General features: G+C 36.1%; 1 protein-coding gene and 1 long non-coding RNA gene across 4 annotated transcripts in view; one reads left to right on the top strand and one right to left on the bottom strand.

Moving 5' to 3' along the window:
• LOC149773071 (uncharacterized) overlaps positions 1–16,505 on the top strand; it is a 36,449-nt gene that overhangs the window by 6,397 nt on the left and 13,547 nt on the right. Inside the window, exon 2 of the long non-coding RNA XR_016417497.1 lies at positions 1,922–2,071. This is a non-coding gene — a long non-coding RNA (uncharacterized LOC149773071). The remainder of the gene's footprint in view (positions 1–1,921; positions 2,072–16,505) is intronic.
• Positions 1–16,505, bottom strand: part of LOC149773072 (protein Mdm4-like) — an 84,684-nt gene that overhangs the window by 63,024 nt on the left and 5,155 nt on the right. For all 3 annotated transcript variants that reach the window (XR_016417496.1, XM_089946907.1, XM_089946906.1), the window contains exon 2: positions 3,920–3,999. Coding sequence is in view for 2 of the 3 variants with exons in the window: in XM_089946906.1 (XP_089803032.1) it covers positions 3,920–3,999 (80 nt within the window). In the remaining variant the exon portion in view is untranslated. The remainder of the gene's footprint in view (positions 1–3,919; positions 4,000–16,505) is intronic.

Here is a 16,505-nt window from a genome sequence, read left to right as displayed (position 1 = left end):
CATGCTTGGTACGAAATTGCTTGCAACTCAAATACACTAAAAATATGACCTGTTTTACATGCTTTGTAAGAAATTGCTTGCAACTCAAATACACTATACAAATCTGAACTGATAGCCAAGAGTTTTATAACCTTTAGCTTTTTCTAAGAATGACTAATCCCATCTCTGACCTTCTGATGCTGCACTTATAAAATTTAGTAAAAATGTTTACCTCCTTTTTTTATTTACAATTAAAGCTGACATGTTTTGATACCATTGTTATATTTACACTGCATAGCACTATATTTATTTAAGTTGATTACTTGTTTCCAATCTTCCTGAATTTCCCATAAATGAGAAAAGTAATCAAGTTCTGTTCACATAAAAAGTACTGTACAGACTATCATGGGAAAAAAAATTTGCCATCATTATTAAACAAATCTAAAATGTGACAAACATTAGTTTTAACAAAACAATATTGTCTCTATGCAGGTATTCTGCACAAATTGAAATCTCAAATTAACAATTTTAACATTATCTAAAAAAGCTATTTTTCCCTGTATGACTAACACTAGGAAATAAATTTCATTCCTAATTTTTTCCCCTGTAAACATCCAAAATTTGTAAGACTGATATATTTCAAATCTTCTTTAAATAACTCCACTCAGTCAAGTCTAAATTTGTACAAGATTTGAATGTGTCTAGGTTTAAATTAAGTTAAAGCTAGGAATCAACGTTGATAAAAAGGTATATATAAAAAAATCTCCATAATTTGTATGCTCATTATATGCTCAGAATTTCATAAAGAAGTCATCCTGGTTAATGACTCAACCATAATTTTCATGCCATTTAAATGAATTATCATAACAATGTTAATAATTTACAATACAAATTTAATTCAGTGTCAAACTAACTAAAGGTACTAAAAAGTACAGCAGAAGCATTGAGCATTTATTTCAATAGCACCTATAAAATGTGAACATTAAAATGCAATTTATATTTCATGAATAAACAATTCCATCTGTTTGTTGCAGATACTCAGGTTTCATACTAAAAGCTTGTTCTGAGCAAAAGAACACAAACAAAAATACAATATAAGTTCCAAAAATAAGTTTGAAAACATTAATTTGAAAAAAATCCGACATAATGTAAAAAATGTTGAGAAGAAAAACATACCTTCCATTGCACATTCTTATTACTTGACAGTGGGGAGAATAATTTACTCTTTCCTTTAGCCATTTTAAACTTTGTCTTAAAGAACCAAAAAATGTGTTAGTCTTGGTTAAAGTCGCACCCAGAAGGGCCAATCCCACAAATTTGCACACTTTAACAAATGCATGGCATGCAAATACCAAGGCATTCAGTATTTCATCATGAGTAAAAATAGAAACAAGCAGAAAAACTGCTAACAAGTTCTTCCTGTCTCTCTCTCTCTCTCTCCCCCCCCTAAGGTTATAGGTACATAATAATCAATGGCTGTAGTAATGCTGAAAAACTAACAAAACAAAAAATAACTATTGTTCTGTTATTATTATGAACTGATTCAGTCAGAATTGGAAAAATCAGAAATATACCCATTATTAGTAATAATTATCAAAACTTCAAGAACATAATTTAGATTTTAGGCATTTTACATGATTTTGCAACAAATGAAATAAAGTTTGACCCTTACACCAATCAAAGAACTGAAAACTATAATTAAAAAATTGCATAAATATATTACTTATTACAGAAATTTTATAATGATATTGTAAAAATGCTAAAAGTACATTAGACAACATTTTGGCCTTTTTTACTCTCTAGTAAAAATTCTTATTATCTGTTGAATTTGAAATTGCATATAAGACAGTTCCATTAAAAGCCATAGTACATGTCCCAGAACAAAATCCCTTAATTTCCTTCTTGCTCATCCACTGTCAAGGTATGTTTTAAATTTTTTTAGGAATTGGATTTTCCGTTTATCAACATGAAGCAGCACCTCTGCCAACTACTTACTCCATGCCCATGCAGCTCCAGGTTCAATCCCTTCTATCATTTCCAAATTGGAGGGGGAGGGGGTGCAAATTATAACATGAGACACTGCTTCACACTGGTATGTATGATGAAAGGTTGCAATGACTTAACTGGTTATCATAATAAATTCACATCCTTCCAAAATTATGCCATCAACTGTTGAGACACCACCAAACAAGCTTCCTTTTTTTTTAAAAATAAACATTATTGACATTTCATTCGCGAGACAGTTTTCTACGTCAAAGCTCAATTTTTGTATTGTTCAATTAGTACAATACTGATGTCATGATTTCAGTGAAAGTAATAGTGAAACTTCTTATCATCCTTGAGGATATCTCTAAATGCTAGTTCAGGAATCCTCCAAAAATCGCTTGCCCACAATGGTCTATATCGATAAAACCAAGTTCTTTATTTTACGAAGCATTTGTTTTCCTTGGCTACCCTGCTATCTTTGATCACAGTCATGAATGAGTTGGTTAATTTAAGGTAGTTTATGTTGCATACACAATAACATTTATAACTGTTTGACTCATCAACTGAAGTGAGTTAACCCGACATATGACCAGAGCCATTAGATTTTACGTGTGTAGGATTTGCATGCCTTTTAACTTTTTTAAAAATACATTCCACCTCCTTGATTTGATTCAAAAGACATAATTAACATGATAATACTAAGAAGACCATCTTTTAATTCAGTGTAACAATAAAACAAATACTTCCGCAAGTCAGTTATCAAAACACAGTCGACACTTAATTAGGTTCTCAAAGAAATGCTTGTGGGCACGTTACGGTAGATTGACAAATTTTACATTTAAATACACATTGCATTTATGATGATTATACTTAAGAGGAACTAAAAGATAGAATTAAAATACAAATTTCACTTAATCAAAATGATTTAATTGGCATTTAAATATTACTGTCCTGCCTACACTGGGCTTAAGTGACATTTTTATTGACTGAAATTTCCTTGAATATCATTGATTATGGTGTACTAAGAATGTCATTTGGAAAGAAAATGTAACCAATCATATGACTTCTTATTAAAGTTTATAATTTTAAAACACTGATTAAAATTTCCATGTCATATCTACTATTTTCAACTGTAAAACGAGTGCTATATCAACAATTTTGTTACCAATTTTGATCGCGATGTTTTTTTTAAAGTTTAAGGAATAGGGATCAATTTTTGGGGGTATATTTTCTGCTTTTAAACAAAATGGGATCCATGCCTGACTCTGCATTATAAGTGGGTTCGAGAGTTATCAGGGCGCGAGCTATAGAAGTAGTGGTGTATAAGCAAATCTTGTGTCACTTAGATAACATGTTGCAGTATGTCAGACATGAACATTTGCTTATCCCCACGGACTGCCAATCAATATTGGCAAATGTATTACCCACTTAAAAGACTATCAACAGCCAACTGAACATTCAGGTTTCAAATTATGCTTGATAATTTGCTGTCACTATATATCATATACACATTCAAATGGTCTGAATTTACAATTTTCTTCAACCATTTTAATGAAATATTCTGAATTTCTTCAAAACGAACACTTATTGATAATGGCAGTTAATGTTAAGATACGAAAAATAAAACCTCTGATTTTATAGAACACATTTTGGTTTATATTTTTAAGCTTTGTGGAATTGTGACCAAAAGTGTGCAGGTTCAAATCTTAACACAGGATTAGCCAGACCATGGTGTGTTTTTGGACAAGGGAGTTTACTCCAATTGCCTCAGCACTAACCATCCTACTCGTTGTGCTGTGCCATATAGAACCAAACGAAACCAAACCAAACTGTCTCGGCAATGGCAATCATCAGCTGTATTTGTGTAAATAAATTACAGGATACAGGCAAGCATACAGAATGCTTACAGTCTTGCAATATCAAAGTGGAAAAAAAAAACTACAAGACATCTTACCTGGAATAATGATTCTATTGCAGTGTTCTGGCTCCCCTGACCTTCTGATGACATTACAGGGATCCTGAACAGGCCAATCCCTATTAAAAGAAACAAGATATCAGTATCTAAAATGACAATATATCACTGACTGCTTTTAAGACTACATGGTATTTGCCATTGTAATTTTTTGTCTTTGGAAAAATATTTATGCCATAATCAATCATCTCTTTACAAAAGATTGTCACCTTAGCCCAGGTCTAAAACTGGAGTCAGAGAAACTGGAGAAAAGTCTTCTCCCTGCATATAAAAAGGGGAGAAATTATTGAATGTGAGAAAAAAGTGAGGAAGACATTTTTAAAGATGAACATAACTTTCACTCACAAATATTTATTAACTGAATTGAAATATCAAGTATAGTACTCTTTACTGCGGAGAACAAATTAAAATATTTTTGCATGAATGATATAAACATGTTTTAAAATCAAAGACTGGAGGACAGCAAAATTATTTTTTTAATGTATTACGAAAATAATGATATTGAAAAGTATATTTTTAATATTTGTGACCAACTGAGGAAATCCAAGAAATATCTACACATATTCAAGAAATTTATATAGCCAGTTTTTTCAAAAGAGTAAATTTATTCACATCTGATCATGATGTATGTTAGCAAACCCTTACTGAATCTCATTTTATCTTAAAGAAACAAGGTTACACGTTAACAAAACCACAGTAGTATCTTATTCATTGTAGTTTCCACAAAAGCACCCACTGCGCATGACTCGTCTGTATGGCTGGTTGCAATTTTGGAATCATGTAGATAATGTTGTCTGTACAAAACAATATCATCATTATCCCAAAGATGTTTTACCTAAATTGTTAGATACATTCAACAAAAAAATGTCTTGAGTAATGAATCATGTTGAAATAAAATATAAAAGATGTACGGTACCTAGACAACTGCAAGTTGAGTTCGGTATGAAATGTATGTTGTCAATGGCTTACACATCAGCTGCTATCAGCATATTAGAGGAAAGGTTGAATATCTAATCATTTCAATCAAACGGCATCATTTCATTTATTTTATTACATACCTATTTAATCTTACTTGCATGATATGGCAGCTGTTCAATCTGAATTTCTGTATCACAGTTACATTGGAACTACGTTAAGGCATCTGCTTCTATGCAACTAATAAAACTTCAATTAATCCCAATTTGTTTTGAATTTCATTCATACATTAAAGCTACAAATATTTATAAAGTTTAAATATGGGGGGTGTAATATATACAAAATGTCATTCAAGTTGTTTTGCTCCCAGTCAGGGAAAGCACTTGTTGTCTGGTATTGCTTCTAAAATGTCTCAGCTTGAAAGTCTGCCGTGGCATTTTCCAATACCACATCAAACTCTTTTCTTCTGACAACTCAGAACAAAACATACATATAGTACTGTGTGTGTGTGTGTGTGTGTGTGTGTGTGTGTGTGTGTGTGTATATATATATATATATATATATATATATATATATATATATATATATATATATATATATATATATATGTATATATATATATATGTTTGTATCACATACATATAATTTTTGATACTTGTTCTGGCCTTATCAAATACCTGCCAAGATCAAACAGTTACAACAAGTGCTGACGATCAAATGGAACAACTGCTCTGGTGGCCTAAGTGGTTAGAGAGTCTGCCTCGGATGTGGAATGTTGTGGGTTCGAACCCCACCTGAGTCAAACCAAGACTTATAAAAAAAATGGTACTAGCAGCTGCCTTCATTGGCACTAAGCATTAATGTTAGAATTGATTGGCCTGGTGGCAGGATAATGTGACTGGGTGGGACACCATGCTACATGCAGGATAATGTGACTGGGTGGGACACCATGCTACATGTCTGCGGCATGATGTCCCAGTGCTCGACATCACTATAAACTGCCATACTGCATCCTAGTGATGTGACTGAAAAACTGTTAAAGCGTCAAAAATTTAAATCACATACAAATCAAATGGAACAGATGCAGCCATCAACACCAAATGAAGCACATTTGGATGATTATTTACTTAAATCACTGCCCATAGTCAGCTGTATTATGGGTTTATTGCAACAACTGTGGCATTAACACTGTGAATCACACACGTGACCAGCATCAACTTGCACAGTGCATTCAGCATGCTTTGTCATTTGTTTTAATGTTTACAGGTCCATCAAAGTGCAATAATACTTGATAAACTAAAAGACAATGGAACCACTCCTTTATCTGTGTCTTCCTCAAATGCAAACTCCAACCATCAGCCTCGACAATATAAAAATACCCATAATACATAAATCACACCTCCATTTATTTCTTAAATAGGTCATATGGACAATGAAGGGAAAAGAAAGATGTCACTAATGCTGATCAATACATTAGAAGAGTAGGAGGGCCCAAACTGAATAATGGGGAGAGGGTAAATATTAACAGATTTAATATTTCATTGTGATCGTTAAATTCATTATCTAGCTCACCCATGAAAATTACTGGTACCCAAGGAATTTAAAGTTATTCATGTGAACTTGTAATGCAAAACATAGCTTCTTAAATTGTCTGCATATTCTTTCCAAAATGCATGAATCACACACCCCCATCATCAAAATTTAGCCATCGGAACGTCATCTTTTCATTTTGAGTTCCTTTATACCGATTCCTTTCATATTCTCCAAATATTTCTTTTTAACTGGATCCATATGTTCCCTTTCTTTCAATGACAAAAACCCCCACAAACACAACACGATCCACAACAAAAAAAACACAATCCACACAAACAAAACACAATTTAACAGTCCTCTTGTGTGTTCATGCAACACCTGTCAAAAATGTTACATGCATGTTTGCTGATCAAAATATCCTAAAATAAGGAATAAATAAACTACTTGCAGAAAAAAAATTATCTGATATTTTTATAACAAATTTTATTGGAAAATCTCTAGCTTAAATAGCTAATTGTTCTAAGTATCATGGACACTTATAACACTTAAGTTTTACATGCACACATCTCTCAGATTAGAAAAATCATGGAAGCAGACATCTGGCAAGATGGATTCGATTGGACATAAAGCAGCCTTCTGTTGAGTGGCCTTTATTTGAATAAGAAATGTCAGAAAGCACCTTGGACTTATTATGAATTGTACAAAAAGGGCAAAATGGTGAGGAATCAAAATTTACCTACTAGACTGTATCATCTGACATTCTTTTCTCCAACATTTTAAACAGAGAGAGAGAGAGAGAGAGAGAGAGACAGACAGACAGAGAGAGAATTCCCCCGTTATGTTTCTAAGAGATTTTCAATTTTTTAATGGGTTAAGCAGCTTTTATTTGAGAATAGTATCTACATATTTCAATGACTACTGCAGTGATAAATACCATTTAATGGAATTAAATCAAACTTACAGTTGTTTTCTTCATTATCACCACAATGGCGCCATCCTACAAAAACTGCCATCCTATACAGAACACTACATTGCCACTCTACACAAACATTGCCATTCTATACAGAACACTACACTGCCACTCTACACAAACATTGCCATCATATACAAAACACTACATTGCCCTTCTACATAAACATTGCCATCATGTACAAAACACTGCATTGCCACTCTACATAAACATTTCCATCATATACAAAACATTGCAATGCCACTCTATACAAACAATAGCATCATATACAAAACACTGCATTGCCACTCTACCTAAACATTTTCATCATATACAAAACACTGCATTGCCACTTTACATAAACATTTCCATCATATACAAAACATTGCAATGCCACCCTATACAAACAATGGCATCATATACAAAACACTGCACGGCCACTCTACACACTGCCATCATATACAAAACACTGCACTGCCATTCTACACCAACACTGCCATCATATACGAAACACTGCATTGCCATTCTACACTAACATGGCCATCATATACAAAAGGCTGCACTGCCATTCTACACTAACATGGCCATCATTTACAAAAGGCTGCACTGCCATTCTACACTAACATGGCCATCATATACGAAAGGCTGCATTGCCATTCTACACTAACATGGCCATCATATACAAAAGGCTGCAGTTTGCCATTTTATATCCTCTGCAAGAGCAGATGTAAAGTTTATTTAAAGGAAAAAGCTTATGATCAATAAATACTCAAGGTACAATATGTACTCAGAGTCATTAGACTGAATACAGTTCATCTTGCAAGGACTTTGTGTTAACTCATTCATCCCCAAACCCGCCTATGAGGCCATACCCTACTTCTGAGCTCTGCAGCATCAAGGTCATTTAAGATATAACAAAGTGGTTGGTATTACAAAAAAACAGGTAGTTGTAGCTCTACAATGATACCAATTAATCTGGACTCTTGCATTACAAAATGCAGAGTGTCACGTTTGCCTGCCCGCGATTACGTAAGTCAGGAACAAAGGAATGGGTTAGCGCAATGAGTATGTCGACCCTGCACTGTTACGGCGATTTTGTTTGTACAAGAACCCTTCGTTAGGTGTTAACACTAGCATATGGATGTTAAAAGCTTTGTTCTAAGAACAAAGGACCCTCGATGCTATTGTAAATCTCTCCGCTTGACAGATGGCCTAAGGCTCGTCTGTTAAGCTGGACAGACTGGGGCTAGAATTGATATCCAATCATAACTGAGGAAAGGTGGGGCAATCAATTCGAACCAGAACTTATCAGTCCTTTGAACTGATAACGAATTAGTGATTTGTAAGCCGTCGTACTGGTAAAGCAGAATATACTCACTCCGAGGAAGCCACTCGTGATTTGGCTGGAAAACTCTTAGTACATTCTAAGGACAGAAAGCTTCGTAAAGGTCAGTGAGTTATTTGCTCGATTGTTGCAGAATGTTACCTCATTGTAATTGTAATTAAGTGCAGTATGTATATTTACTTACTAGAATCATTAGCACGTAGAATTACGCTTGTATTGTTTAATTTACATGCGTACTTGAGAAAGGAGCTATGATTATGTAGATTGCTTGCTCGTCAGAATTAATATTGTATTTTGCTATTTAGTTACTTCGTAGTAAACTAGTGTATTTATTCATGTGATATTCTAGATTTTGCCATTGTGAATTAAATGGTAGCTTGTAAAATGGCTGCAGTATGTAAATTTAAATAATATGAATATTTGAATATTTGTGTACACTTGTGGGAGTGTAATGTACAGAAATGCGTTGGATTATTGTGATATTGTTGAGAATAATGAGATTAAGGAAATATATATATTGATGTGACGCAATTTAGTGATTTCTGCATGAGAAGTAGGATACCGCTCTTATTGCAATGTTGTTTTATAAGAATATGTGTGTTTTTCGATGTGCTCGAATGTGTGAGCAAAGATGTAGATAACCTTGATCTGATGATTGATTGACTGTTGATTTAGTGTGAGCGAGATGGCTAACACAAATGCTAATGTCCTTGTGTTTTTCGTAGGAAGCTTTTGGGGACAGAGTAGTGAAGTCCCGAGTCTCAGAGAGACAGGATAGAAATAGGTGGAAAACGCCAGAAGGAGAAATAAGAAATAAAGAATAGAATTAGGTGGGGAACAAGCCTCGTTGAAGGAAAGAGAAAAAGAAAAGGAGGAGGAGAAAGGAAGACAAAAGGGGAGGAGGACAGGAAGAATCGGAGAATGCCAGAAGGAGGAAAGCAATTGTCGTAGTAAACTCAGATGAGTAGAAACCATGTACAGGGGAAAGCCATCTCACACTAAAATCACGTGATGAAATAGGTTGTCACAACGTCGAAAGGAAACAGATTGGTTGAGAACTTAATATCGTTTAATTTGTATTATGTATTAAATTGTTATTCTTTTGGATTTCACCCTTGTGTTCTTAATAATTTAATTGTCGGTATTGCTGACTGGGGGCTCAGAGCTTTACCTCTCTCTATCACTAATTTCACTTCCTACAAAAACGAGCCAGGGTGGGAATTCCACAGTAATTCAAATAAATATTGGGAGCACCCCACCCCAACGCATAACAGGGAGTCACATAGAACTTCACAATAGGCGCTTCGTCCGGGATTTGAATTAGACATAAATATTATTTTACGACCTGAAGTTTATTTGTTAGGAAGTATTAGTGAACAGTGTGAGATATTTTCCATCCTGTGTAGTTTGAATTTTATGATTTTTCATCTTGTGTATGTTATATTTTGATATTTGCATGCTTGGTAGATTTTTAATTATTTGCAGCAATTTTGAAGCGAATATCGAGCAAATTATCTTACCTGAGCGAAGTTAATGGTGTTAACAGGTAAGTATTTGGTTAGAAACGTGTAACATCTGTCAATTGTTAGCGAGTCGAGACAAGGTATCACTTGTAGTTATCACAATAAAATGGCTACAGAAAGACAGATGATTAAGGAGTACCGTGCCATGGGTGCGGAAGATCTCGGCTACGAGAGAGATCGCCTGGCAGCATTCGTTGAAGAACGCATGAAAGAATGGAAGGCAGAAAGAGCACCGGACAGAGAGCTGGCCAAGATAGCAGCAGAAAGAGAAACACAGAAAGAGCTGGAGCTGGCCAGGATATCAGCGGCCACAAAAGAACGAGAGCTCGCTCACACTCTCAAAATGGAGAAGGTCAGGTTAGCGGCTAGGGACACCGAAAAGGGACGACACCAGTACAAGTTCTGGAGGGACCAGACGATCTTTCATCGACCACCGAATGGTCCAGATAAGTATGCTGCGGTTCAACGATAAGGAGGAATCTATTGACAATTTTCTCGTGCAGTTTGAGAAACTCGCTCACGCTCATAAAATTCCTGAACAACATTGGGTGATTAATGTCTCAGCTTTTTTGCAAGGTGCAGTTCGTAAAGTCTACCACGGCTTAGCTGCAGACGATGCTGACGACTATAATGCACTCAAGAAGGCCCTTCTTTGCCACTATCGGCTGACTGCCAAAACGTACTGTAAACTTTTTCAGGACTCGACGAAAAAGGCAACGGAGGCCCACTCTCAATTCCACACCCGTGTTCGAGGGTTATTTGAGAAGTGGATGAAGATGGCCAAAGTCGAACAATCGTACGATGGGCTACTTACTTACCGTACTTACCGTCGCGAGAGAGAGAGCACCGGACGCTTGAAGAGATCGCCAGCATGGCAGAGCAATACGAGCAGGCACACTCAAAGAGTGGAGGTTCCGGGGGTGTGGACCGACCCCGACCCACTGAGTCACGCCGTGTGGTTGAGGTAGAGCTGGCTGTCCGTAACCGTCAGGGCGACGGGAGGGTCGGAGGGGGATCTGCAGGCAAGGATGCTAACCATAGACCTGGACAGGCCTCACCCATGAAAGTGGGACTTGCAGGTCAGCGAGGGCCGCTGATGTGTTACAACTGCAAGCGCCCGGGGCATATTGCCAGGGACTGTCCCAAGGGCAGGCAGACCCAGGTGAATGCCGTCGCTAGGAAGGAGCGTGAGCCGGAGGCAAGCTGTAACCCAGATAACCTCGCGTCTGCTACTGTCAATGGAGAAGGTGCCACCATCTTGTATGACACTGGGTGTAGCGTTCCAGCCCTTGTCGACAAGAAATATGTGAGGCCCGAAGATTACACAGGGGAGGTAATCAAAGTTCAGTACGCGAACAGCGCGCGTGACTCATTGCCAGTGGCTGTCACTGACCTCAATTCACTGTACGTGAAGGGGAAAATTGAAGCTGTGTGCTTGGATGGTTTATCACATGACGTCATACTGGGATGTCGTTATGTGTTGCCACAACCGAACCCCGAAACCTGCACACCGATGCCGGTGAGTGCTGTGGAAACCAGGTCCAAGTATCGTCAGATGAAAGCGATGCCGATAGAAGTTACGTCGACACTGGTCAGTAACATTCTTCCAGCCGAATTGAGGAAGCTGCAGCAGGAGGACGCAACTCTGGCGTGGTTGCACAAATACACTGCAGAAGGAATGGAGAAAAAAACTCCGAATGGCGTGGTGAAGTTTGAGTACAAGAAGGGGATCTTTTATTGCCACGCCGTCGTCGTGCTGAAAGAGAAGCGAGGCTAAGTGTTAAAACTCGCGCACGAAAGTCTCCTGGGAGGACAAATGGGAATTGCTAAGACGCGTTACCGTCTTATCAAAGAATTCTACAGGCCAGGGGTCCAGGGAGATGTCTCTCCATCTCACACTAAAATCATGTGATGAAATAGGTTGTCACATGCTCGAAAGGAAACAGATTGGTTGAGAACTTAATATCGTTTAGTTTGTATTTTGTATTAAATTGTTATTCTTTTGAATTTCACCCTTGTGTTCTTAATAATTTAATTGTCGGTACTGCTGACTGGGGGCTCAGAGCTTTACCTCTCTCTATCACTAATTTCACTTCCTACAAAAACGAGCCAGGGTGGGAATTCCACAGTAATTCAAATAAATATTGGAAGCACCCCACCCCAACGCATAAAAGGGAGTCACATAGAACTTCACACAGAGGAAAAACTTTGAGACCTGATTTTTTTAAAACCCAAAATTTGCCTGTTGTCAGAATCAGATATGTGTCTGAATTTTAGACTTTTTGGCATGTGATCTAAGGCAGACTGATCTGAACTGCACACATAAAGATGACTTTGTGTTAATGTACAATATATACTCAGTTGATTTAGTACAGTTTATCTTGTATGGACTTTGTGTTAAGGAACATTGTGTACTCAGTTGATAAAGTACAGTTTATCTCATATAGACTTTGTGTTCAGGTACAATATGCACTCAGTTGATTTAGTACAGTTTATCCTGGATGAACTCTGTGTTAAAGTACTATGTACTTAGCTGATTTAGTACAGCTGATATTGTATGGACTTTGTATTAAGGTACTCGGTTGATTTATTACAGTTTATCTTGTATGGACTTTGTATTAATCTACAATTTGTGCTCAACTGATTTAGTAGTTTATGGACTTTGTATTAAGGTAAAATATGTACTCGATTTAGAACAGTTGATCTTCTATGGGCTTTGTGTTAAGGCACATTATGTACTCATTTGATTCAGCACAGTTTATCCTTTATGGATTCATTTAAAGAATTGATTTACTACTTATAAAAAAATGTTGACTCTGTGTGCATACATATTTGTTATATTTAATATCCACATTAATTAAAAAAAAATGTACACAAATTTAGTAAATACACTGTACAAAAATACCAAATACTGTGTAATGAAGGTACACTCCTATACAATTTGTAATCCTGACTGTTATCACCAGTAAAAGGTGATGGTGTGACATCATCAAATAAAAACAAGAGTTACATAATTCAGCTGATCTTGGAGAACATGGATGGAATTAACATGGCATAGCCCTGGGATATTTAACTTTTAGCCTCTATATCAATTACTGGGTAAGCCAAAAGTCTTCAATTTAATGTAACTGCTTACAGTTGAATAGGGGTTAATATAATAAGAGGTTTTAAGGGTGACTTTATGCTTTAGTAACCCAGTCCATGAGAGCAAATCACAGCTCAATGGAGAGTAACTTAGTGAGGGATTAATTATGGCAGTCTAGACATACCATGCTTGGATGACCAGACTAAGCCATGTCAATATTAATTAACATTACAACTTTTGTTAAGCTTATGTCAAATCACCTACAGAATTTTCATGTGCTCATAAATTATTCAGGTCAGAAAGTCATTAAAATTATGGGGGAATTTCATGTAATTGCATATCTTTAAGAAACCTGAGTTTTAGTTAAAATGCTACATGCATTTTCCTATCACTGTACCAATTACTAACACCTGTAAAAAATAATGTACCCAATTGCGAAAGCTATTATAGCTGTCATTTGGCTTTGTCCTGATTTCAGCAACCAGTAAATGATGAATTTTCCATATATTTCATAAAAAAATATGTGTGTGTGTGTGTTTGTGTGTGATTTGGATTTTTAACATAGCTTTAAACAAATTTAAGTCATATTGCAACGATGTCTGCAGTGTGGCAGTTAAAAGTAATGTTCAGCACTGGGTCGTTACACCATAGACATGTCGCATCATGTCCCACCCAGTCATATTATCCTGACAACAGGCCAACCAGACCTAACGCTAACCTCTTAACACTGAGTGCCAAGAGAGGCAGCTGCCAGTACCATTTTTATAAGTCTTTGGTGTGACTTTGCTGGGGTTCGAACCAACAACATCCACATTCAAGGTGGATTCCTAACCAATATTTCTAATGTTTAAAGAGTTGGTATGTAATATACACAAAACTGCATTCACGACACTCTAACCACACAGGCCATTGGATCAATGGCAGGGGCATGAGGTCTGTGAGGATAATCAAACATACTCATTAATATTTATTTGTTTCCTTGGTCAAAGATCTGGATTTGAACTATTCCTGGTCATACAGTTTAATTATGAACAAATGTGTCATGATAGAACACTGTAATTATGCCAAGAAAAATACACTAAACACTTTGGACTAATGTTGTCAAACTGATTGATTTGCAATGCAAAAGTCAGTCTGACCCAAAAGATCTAACCTTGCAAGCAATGTCGGTAATCAGTAGAAAATTTGGGGCAACAATCCCAGTTTTGACCTATTGATCAACTGGCCTGGCAAGGATGGTATGGGGAAAACTGCCAGATTTTTAAAAATAAATTGTTTTCCTATTTAAAAATTGGCCCAGATACATTAAATTTCACCTGCCCAACAATGATTATTGGCTGTCTGGGCTAGAAAATTGTTATCCCCTAGTATCTGAAAGACTTTCAGTTCATCAAAATCAATCAACCATGTACTTGAACATGTTGGAGATTATTTTCTACATTTTTCATGGACAATGTCACTTTAACTGTTTTTCTATGTCCCTGAATTGACAGAATCATTGATATCATGAGAGGTTCCTACAAAAGCTCTTGGTGTATTATGCTGGTGATCAATTAAGAGAACAAATTTCAAATGGTCCATCATTAATCAATAGTTTTCTCTGCAGCTATGATGTACATCCTGACTACACCAAAATACAATTATACAGTATTGCTAAAATTTGCATGAAACTGATTCAATTCTTTCCAATATTTTTGAATTTTAAACCCAACTTTCCGTGCCTCCATCCAAACATTCATATCCTTTTCTACTCCAAAATGGTTTCAATGCAGTGAAATCTTAACATTAAAAATGTAAAACAAAATAATTCAAAGAATTAAACTTGAACCATAATCAAATGTTTGATTATTTAGTTTTCTGACCAACCTTTGATAAGATTGATTACTTCAAAATAAAACTCGATTTGAGTAAACCTGTACATGAAATAAGACTCATTTACTAATTAATATAACTCATTTTACTAATTAATATAACTCATTTACTAATTAATATAACTCATTTACTAATTAATATAACTCATTTTACTAATTAATATAACTCATTTTACTAATTAATATAACTCATTTTACTAATTAATATAACTCATTTACTAATTAATGTCAGCATATTTCAAACGAAATTCCTGGTTCTCCAGGATGCCAAAATCTATAAAAGCATGCATACCATTTATTTTTTAAATTTCCAACAACCGAATCCAATTTTTGGGGGGGGTCGGCCAAATTCTTTTTTTATTTCATCTGTCTGAGCTAAGTTCATAATATAGCTGCTTACCAGTTACTGTTGGGTACAGCAAACTTACATGACCTGACTTATCTTCTCAGAAATTGCAAGAATAACATTTGTCCACTGACAGATTAGATGGAGCTGACAAGGTCGGACCAGGTTCTCTGGATTCACACTGTTAGTCACATGACTACCCAAATCTTTGAGCCTGTATATCCATATCATCAGCAGTCCAATAAAAAAATCATCATTCCATTGATGTTGTACAAAAATGAGAAAATATTAAATGAAAGTCACACAGTATCTTTTTAAGAAATGAAACAGCACATAATTTTCAACATATTTATTCCAGGGTTCTCAACAGACACATATGGCTTGCAACCAGGCCAACTGTACCAATCAGTTATAGTTCCACTAATATCATGACCAGCAGTACCAGACCATTTCAGCAACTGCCGATATCACGACTAGCGCTTAATGGGAAATTGGGGCCCCGAGTGGCCGAGTGGTCTAAAGTGCTCTCCGTTACGGATCACTGGCATCTCACCTCCGTCTGCGTGGGTTTGAGTCTCGGATTCGGCTAATGTGGGTATGTGAGAAAGCTTGCCAGTAGCTTCTCGTGGGTCGGTGGTTCTTTCTGGGGTTTTCCAGGGTTCTTCCTCCACCATTAATACTGGCCGCCATGTACAGCCTATCGTGTGCTGAAAAATGGCGTTAAACCCTACAACAACAACAACAACAACATAATGGGAAATTGGTTATTTTATTAAAGATTTAAAATAATTGAGAACTGGGGACTTTGTGATTTTTTTCGCATGCGGTGTGAATTCATGAATCACTGAGAAAGTCTTAAATTCACGCCAAAATCATGAGGGTTGGCAGCTATACATACCCACAGGTGTTGATGCTCAGAATTTAAATCTGAACCATTTCAGATACATGGAAATTTCAACTGTTTTTTTATGACGATTGATTTAGGCATTAGTTTTTATTAC

Source organism: Sinohyriopsis cumingii, unplaced genomic scaffold (assembly GCF_028554795.1).
Source record: "Sinohyriopsis cumingii isolate HCF-2022 unplaced genomic scaffold, ASM2855479v2 utg000913l, whole genome shotgun sequence".
NCBI lineage: Eukaryota > Metazoa > Mollusca > Bivalvia > Unionida > Unionidae > Sinohyriopsis > Sinohyriopsis cumingii.
This window is presented reverse-complemented; position numbering and strand designations above follow the sequence as displayed.